The sequence below is a fragment of the Sardina pilchardus genome, chromosome 1 (assembly GCF_963854185.1).
Source record: "Sardina pilchardus chromosome 1, fSarPil1.1, whole genome shotgun sequence".
Classification (NCBI taxonomy): domain Eukaryota; kingdom Metazoa; phylum Chordata; class Actinopteri; order Clupeiformes; family Clupeidae; genus Sardina; species Sardina pilchardus.
Genome location: NC_084994.1, coordinates 10,023,460 through 10,031,916, shown reverse-complemented (window position 1 = coordinate 10,031,916; position 8,457 = coordinate 10,023,460). Strand labels below are relative to the sequence as shown.

Genomic DNA, 8,457 nt, shown 5'->3' with positions numbered 1-8,457 from the left:
GTAGCCTACTACATAATGCCAGTAATCGTTTAACATCATTATAATTATTTTGTCAGTCAACATGTTCGATTTGATAAATAGGAAAGACATTTTGTCTTCTGCAATTGTGTCATCAGATCAGTGTGCAGAGAGAGAGGTTTTCAGTAACCTTTGAGTAATCTCCGAGACGGTAGGTGGCACCGTTGAGACCAAATTGAATCTGAACCTGCCAAGAAGAAATGCCGAGCCAGGTCCTTTAGGTCTATGGCCAGGTCTCGGGTCAGTGTTTTTGATGCTACTACATGTCGTGGGGAGAAATTGACGTTTTTCAAGGTAAACGCGAAATGAGCATATCTCGGGGCGTGGAGCAGTGCACTTACTTGAGGTATGTTACATGTTTAGATTCTTATGTATACCGTCTAACATGACAGTTTAGATACAACATCGTTCACATTAGCCGACTCTAACGTTAGCGTTACGGTTATAGCTGCTACAGTAAACTTACTCGAATGTAGTAGTCAAGTGATGGATGAGGAGGAGACACCCATTAGTGGACGTGTAACCATGACAGCTGCTACCCTACTGTGCCATTCATTTCAGCTTGTCTCCACACGAGGGACATAGATAAGGGTAGGAGGAATGTAGCCTACTCGGTTTCATTCTAATGAAAATACAGTACAAGGAGAGTGAAAGGCAAGAGAGACATAGGAGAGTTGTATTTACCTTCCAAACTGTGAAATTCCTTAGACCAAAATAAATAGACAAATAAATTAATATGATCATGAAATAAATAACAAAATAAATAGCTGCAGCGATGTGTGTAGCCTAGCCTACGTGCAATCGATGTAGTGCGTGATATTCTGGAAACAGCTAGGACCAGCCGGCCGCCGTGTCCTCAACTTTCGTAGGAGACGCCTTTATCCTGGTGATCACAGCTGATTCCCACAGTCGCTATTATCCTGGCGTTCACAGCCACTCTCGCAACAGTCGCCTTTATATCCTGGTGTTCACGGTCGACTCTCTCAGCCGTCGCCGTTAGCCTGGTGATGATCACAGCCACTCTCACACTCACAGAATGCCGTTATAATTTGCTCGAGTTCTGGAACACAGGAGCGATGGCGAGGAGGAGTGCCAGTTGAGGACAAGGGCGATGAGCAGACAGCAGGAGCAGGGGCCGGTGACAGTAGAGGGAGATTCTCAAAGTCATGGACACGGTTGTTAAAAAAGCAGTTGGCTCTGAAATCAAGCTGGCAGAAGAGTTCACAATATTTCAGATAAGTTCAAATATAAAAAAAATACGAGGTATAGGCTACAGCGAACAATGGACTTATGGCTGTGTTGAGAAATGTACAACTCTTGAACTGACAGAACCATTTAAAATGCCAGTGTTTAGATTTAACCAGTTAGATGGATTGACCAGCTAGTAATGGCAACAAATACTGGTATACAACTCTTTCAAATATGTTTAAATACATGTTTGCATGCAAATGTTATAAAGTTTCATAGTATAACGCAGGAAATAAGGTGTACGCTTACCTGGCAGAAGAGTAGGCCCTATTCAGTATGTTCTGTTGCAGACATGGAAGCTCAAACTCAGATCAACGAAATGTGATCATTTTGGGTCAAAGTCAGAGAATTGCGTTGTAGCACTGCCAAAATACATTATTTCCACACAGCATTGGTATTTATCAGGTTATTACCCTTTTTTTCCCATCACTGCCTCGTTGAGTGGTCGTGATTAGCCCATGTATGTTCAATGCTAATTCATTTTCCGCTCTGAACAAAGTAAAAGAAAGCTGCTCTGAAGTCACTCGTTGGTGCGTGACAGGATCTGTATGGAAAGATCATTAGCCCTACATGAAGTGTAGTGATTGTCCGTTAAGTGATTGTGCCTGGATTTTAGTCATCGAATTTTACTTGACTTCCAGTTGGACCTTTGGCCATGCACAAACAATTCATGAAAGTTCATGTTATTTACTCTGAAAATGAAAATGATTTTGAGAAAGCATTCTATTCCCTGTGTTGCTCTGTCTACAGGTTATAACATTAACGTTAGAAATCTCTGGATGGGATCATCTTTGGTCCATCGGGAAGATGGATCTTGGACGGCCCTTTGCTAAACCCCAACAGATGGACCTGAGAGTGATGGTGACAGAAGATATAAAGCAGGAGGACTATGATCATATGATTCCATGCGAAGATGAACGAGGCGAAGAAGAAAAGTCCTGTGCAGAGTTTAACTGTAAGACTGAAACGGACGTCGCAGAATACAACATAACTTACAGCGAGCCACTTCAGACAGCAGCGGAGGTTGAGGTGAAGATCGAAGACGAGGATGAGCATCTACAAGAGTACGACTGTCTGCGGGAATGTAAGTCATTTCAGATACATATCACATCAATCATATCAAATAGTCATATTAATCATATCAAATGGAGATGGTATTCGTTTTCCTTTATCTTTCTTTACAGTGAAATAAAAGGTGTCCTTCAGGGACAGGCAGCAGACACGTGTTTTTGTGTCGTTGCCATTGAAAGGTGTAATTACAGTAACAATAAACACCTAATTACACCTGTTGAGGAGTACGGTCACAAATATGTGATTAGAATGTTCACGAATAGAGAGCTCTGCAACATGATGCACAATGAGTGCGTTTACAAGGACGTTAATATTCCGATATAATGATATAATAATATGGTAATATTCCGGCAAACTTTTCAAAGTTACTTATAAGCGGAGCCTCAAAAAAGATGTCGGGAACGAAGAAGGTAGGCTACATTTTGTTGCGAGGAAGAAACACACGTAAGACAGCATAGTAGAGACATAAGTGGTAGCGTTGCTTAAGTAGTGATAAGGCTACTATGGAAACATTCAGGGAAAGAACGTTTAGAACTTTGTTATTAATCAGAGTATGCTGTGTGTCATACAAACGGGAATATGAACGGAGTATTCTTTTAATAACTCATGTAAAAAATTGTCATATTCCGAATAAGGTCCATAATCGGAATGTTAATGTCCATGTAAACACACTCAATTACCGTCTGAGCTTTCCCCCACAGACTGTATAAAGAACACTGAAACTATGGATCGTTTGGGTAGAATTCTACAAAGAACTAGGGAAATAATTCAGGTTAAACAGATTGAATAATGTCTGCACTCTGAAATTATTTTAAATATAGGTATCCGTATCGGCACAGAATTCACAGTTGGTGCACCTTTATGTGGAATATTTCTCCTTTCCAGAATATATTCTTGTTTGTCTTTATTTTCGGCAATGGTCTTATATTTCTTTACTCTCATTTTAATCACGCTGTCTCCCGTAAGTCGTAATTTGTCATGGCCATGTGCAACCCACTGTGCTTGCTTTGCATGACATTACAGGTGAAATATTTCCTCATTGTAAAGTTGAACTGCCGGATAGAACATACTGTATGTCTGTCATTCTATGTATCAATGGCAACTATTCCAGGTGTATCAGAACATCTATCTATCATTAAGTTTCTATGGTAACTCTTCCAGGTGTATCAGAACATCAACATCTACAGCAGAAGATCCACGGACAGAATGATGAACTCAACCTGCAACTCAAAGAAAAGCTGCACCACTGCACCGTCTGCAGGAAGAGCTTCGCGGCCCTGAGAGAACTCAAGAAACACCAGCAGACACACTCAGTCAGGGTGACCGGACAGCAGACCTCTGACAAAACACCACACAAATGCGTGCATTGCGAAAAGATACTGACATCAGGCAGAAATCTTAAACGGCACATGCGCACACACACACACGAAAGGCCTCATACATGCGTCCAGTGTGGAAAAGGCTTTTCAGAAACGTCAACTCTAAAAAACCACATGATAACACACACCGGCGAGAAGCCTCACGAATGCATTGAGTGTGGGAAACATTTTACGCTAAAGACCAGTCTTAAAACCCACATGATCCTGCACACTGGAGAGAAACCTCATAAGTGTCTCCAGTGTGGAAGAGGATTTTCACAAATTTCTGCTCTTAAAAGCCACAGTCTGACTCACACTGGTGAGAAGCCTCATGAATGCACCCAGTGTAAAAAAGCATTCACAACGTCCTCGCAACTTCAAAACCACATGCGCGTACATACTGGGGAGAAGCCTCACATATGCGGCAGCTGTGGAAAGCCTTTTTCGCGATTCACGTGTCTGAAGCGCCATATGAGAGTACACACCGGAGAGAAGCCCCATAAATGTGACCAGTGTGGAAAATCGTACACACGATCCTCAAACCTTAAACATCACATGTGTATACTTATCGGAGAGGAGCCCATCCAATGTGTCGAGTGTGGAAAGGCCTTCTCGGAAATATCAGCTCTTAACGCCCACATGCGTGTACATACGGGAGAGAAGCCCCATAAATGTGACCAGTGTGGTAAATCGTACACACGATCCTCAAATCTTAAACATCACATGCGTACGCACAGTGAAGAGGAGCTTCACCACCCATGTGTCGAGTGTGGAAAAGCCTTCTCGGAAATATCAGCTCTTAACGCCCACGCGCTGTTACACGCTGGAGAGAAGCCTCATAAATGTGTCGAATGTGGAAAAGATTTCTCAGAAATGTCACTTGTCGCATGTGAAATCCACATGCTTGCTCACACTGGTGAGAAGCCTCATACATGTGTCAAGTGTGGGAAAACATTTTCACTCATTTCAAATCTTAAATCCCACATGGTAACTCACGCCGGAGAGAAGCCTCATGAATGTGCCCAGTGTGGAAAAGCTTTTTCGTTATTTAAAAGTCTTGAAAAACATATTCTAACACACACTGGAGAGAAGCCTCATAAATGTGTCCAGTGTGGAAGAGGTTTTATACAAATTACAAATCTTAAAACCCACATGCTAATACACACTGGAGAGAAGCCTCATAAATGTGTCCAGTGTGGAAGAGGTTTTATACAAATTTCAAATCTTAAAACCCACATGCTAACACACACTGGAGAGAAGCCTCATAAATGTGTCCAGTGTGGAAGAGGTTTCATACAAATTACAAATCTTAAAAGCCACATGCTAATACACACCGGAGAGAAGCCTCATAAATGTGTCCACTGTGGAAAAGCTTTTGCCCAATCTTCAAATCTTAGTAGCCATGTGCTAATGATCCACACTGGTAATAAGCCACAACTAGAAAGCAGTCAATGTCAAACACCAAATCTCCCACTAGGTGGTGCTACAACATAAATAAACCTCTGAGGTTCGCCTACAGAAAAGTTAGCTATGGCAAGTTGTATTGTAGGTCTGGGGTAGCAAAGATCAAAGTGTGCCGTACCAAAGTTCACAGTATCCACTTCAAGGCAGAGGACAAAACTGTATTGCAAAACGTCTGCATTTCTGATTTCTTCATCCCCACGAGAGTTTAACTGGTGTGATAATTCAAAATGCCCATGTTATTTTCCCATAGAAAAGAAAATCTCAAGATACCGGATCTCCTTACTTGGGCATAGATGGTAGCTTTTAGGCAAATTTCAGAGGTCTATGAGTCACAATGGGCTGGAACGCAGTGAATTCAGAGTATACATTTCAGCAATATAGCACGAGTGGGAGTGGGTTGTTGCTGGATATTCCCACGGGTGTTGTTCGGCCGTAGCCACGAGGCCGGAGGCTTCATATACTTCCCAACAACTCCACAGCTCTCTTTAGCCTAGTCCCTGGCTTGCCCCGGCAACCGTAAATTCTCTGCCAGGACTTACTTGTTGGTCAGGAAGACGTGATTGGTTTAGACCCTTGTCAGTCAAATATGTCTGCCCTCCGCATCCGCCCTCTGCGGTACGTTTGTCTCAAAATTATTCAATCAAAAAAACTTGTTTTGACCTCCAAAAGGAAAACATTTTCAATCAAAGAAAAAAAGGGTTCAAATGCAATTCTTTGGGTCTCAAATAGTTTTGGCATTCAAAAACTTTTTTCAAAGACTGAACTAGTTTTTTTTTAGTTCTATTGAAGTTGGGGTTTTGATTGATTTGTTTTTTTCTTTGAAGCAACATCTTTTTCTATTGAATAATAGAGACACAAATGTCCTACCCATATTATGGCCCAAACAAAAAAAACATTACTTCAATCAAAAAAGCTGCTTTAAACAAAAAAACTTTCACTTCTATCAAAAAACATTTTCAATCAAAGAAAAAAGGTGTTCAAATTTTTTTGAGTCTCAATTTTTTTTTGCATTCAAATACTTTTTTCTTTGAATGAATGTGTTTTCTTAGACAGAAGAGAATGTTTTTTTGATTGAAGATATATTTTTTGGTCGAAGCACACTTTTATGATTGAATAGTAAAGACTCAAATCTACCTCCATACAAAAGCCAGTCGTTAGTTCTATCTCTCCCGTTGTCAAGCAGTGTAGCCTAATAAACGTTAGCTCGCATTGCGTCTGGTTAGGACATGCTTTTAGCTTTGAAACATCACTATTTTACTTGGCCTACATGCCATCCAACTAGCTAATATCCACCTCCGTCATATTCTATGTTCTGAGCATCTGTATTTCAACTTGGATGCAACGTGACAGTTCGTTTTACACTTCACAACTTGACATTGTATCGCGGAGTGATTTATTAATTGCTGTGAAAAGTCAGAGTGGATTATCGTGGGATATTCCAACTCATGGAACGTCTCTCGGCCAATCAGAAACAAAGAAACAGCTTTATAGAACCCAATCGACTGTTGCTGAGTCTACGTCACTACGTTCACTGGAGGCAAAACAACCATCAACTGCCATCAGCTACAACACAAAACTCATCCAATACGTCATTGTATTGTAAATCTTGGACATGACCATTTGGGACATAGTTATATATCCAATGATTTAGACGCTCGGTTTTTCAATAACGTAATTATAAATATCCGGCCATTCAACGTAGGGCAATCCTGCTACGTTTTCTTTCCAATCACTTAGAATAGGGATCTGTCAGAATGGTCCCACCTGATAATGTACGTTTTTTCAAAGTTTTTTCAAAGTTTTTTCAAATAATCCTCCCAATCCCGTACACTGAGTGTATGTACATACTGTTTTATATCGTTAGCCATTCAGCCATTCAGCCGTTCAGCAAAGGTTAATTACGGACTATTTTTAGCCGCATTACTAGTGCTTTTCAATAGCCGCCTAACTTTTCTGCCGCGAACAAAACACGTTTTTCTCAAAACAAGATTGATGCCACATTAACTTTTGGCATCTATATGAGCAGGTACAATCGCTTAGTCACGCCGTAACTGGTTTTAAGTCTACCATGGATGGCTACGATTTTATGGCTTATTCTCCAGTTGTCAATGGAGAAATTGTATTGGAATCTTTCTTCCGGAACGGGAGCTGGGCGGGACTGTCGAGCTCTATAGTTGTATAATTTGCGACACTCCTCACTTGGTCAGTCTGCTGTTTACTCTTTTCCTGTTTTCCCGACAACTGTTTACTCACTTTCTGCTCCTTTTTGCTGCATGGCTCTGCCATGGCGAATGTCAGAGAAGCTCCATCGATACCTTATTCTAGCCGGTGCCTGGCGAGTATGTAGTGCAGTAAAGTGATTTGTTACATTGTGAGACTGCGAGACTTCCTGACTCTGTGGCCACTGGCCCATTGGACCAAAGTTGCAAAGTTGTTTTTTATTTCCACTCACTGACACTACACTCAAAAAAAATGAAGGTGCTTACTTAAATGGTTCTTTAAATCTCTGGATGATTCCATGGAGTGTCAAAACTCTGTGTTGAATTTGAATTTTGCCCGGCAGCTCAGGCTGGAAACCAGCAGATATATTTTTGCTGTTTACTGCCAGAACCTTTGGCTCCAATCAGAAATGGCCATACTCTAGTCCTGGCACGCTATTGGTCGGTGACACGCCAAAAACGAAACTTAAGCGACGTGAAGTGCAGTAGAAACAAAGCGCAGCCTCGCCAGACTAATGTTCAATCTTAAAAGATTGAGTTTAGTATGGTGAAAACCAGACTTTGTTGAACCATTACATCAGACCAAACTGTTGCCTTGATGGTTCTTTGAAGCACTGAAAAAGGTACTTCTATGGCTTCGCTCTGAAGAACTGGTACTGGCCTCATTATTTTGTATTTTTTTTTAGTGGAGGGAGAAGCGAAAGGATCACCATTCCACCCAGAAAAAAAGTCGTATAACCCTTCCAAATGACCCCAAAGCTGTTAAGTTAGATTACATTTTTTTTAAAAAAAAAATACACTGCACAGTTCCCCTTAACATTATTGTAAAATGCAGAAGAGGGGAAATTACATCAATGTGTGTGGAAAATGTGTAAATAAAAAGTGTAAATAAGGGTCAAGAAATGATATTTGGTACTGTCAGGTTTTAAAAAGATACACAATTAGCTTTATATGATTTACTTTTGTTTGTGTTTGCCAATATAATTTAATTGAGTGTTAATGGTACCCTATGTTTTGCACAAATAAAATAAACAAGAGTGGGTAACATCAATGTTTGTGGACAATCAGTATTTTTGTGT

The 8,457-nt window shown here is 40.8% G+C and overlaps 1 protein-coding gene and 1 pseudogene across 1 annotated transcript; one reads left to right on the top strand and one right to left on the bottom strand.

Moving 5' to 3' along the window:
- LOC134076331 (zinc finger protein 850-like) overlaps positions 1 to 8,457 on the bottom strand; it is a 769,162-nt pseudogene that overhangs the window by 584,867 nt on the left and 175,838 nt on the right.
- Positions 231 to 8,408, top strand: LOC134090307 (gastrula zinc finger protein XlCGF57.1-like). Its single transcript, XM_062544247.1, has 3 exons — positions 231 to 364; positions 2,017 to 2,350; positions 3,499 to 8,408. The coding sequence occupies exons 2-3, from the start codon at positions 2,074 to 2,076 to the stop codon at positions 5,187 to 5,189; spliced, it is 1,968 nt and encodes a 655-aa protein (XP_062400231.1). The 5' UTR covers positions 231 to 364; positions 2,017 to 2,073; the 3' UTR covers positions 5,190 to 8,408.

Excerpts from the sequence above, each read along its gene's own strand:
- LOC134090307 (XM_062544247.1), top strand. The coding sequence starts at position 2,074 with ATGGATCTTGGACGGCCCTTTGCTAAACCCCAACAGATGGACCTGAGA. Across the intron at positions 2,351-3,498 it reads GTACGACTGTCTGCGGGAAT|GTGTATCAGAACATCAACAT; the intron begins GTAAGTCATTTC and ends TAACTCTTCCAG.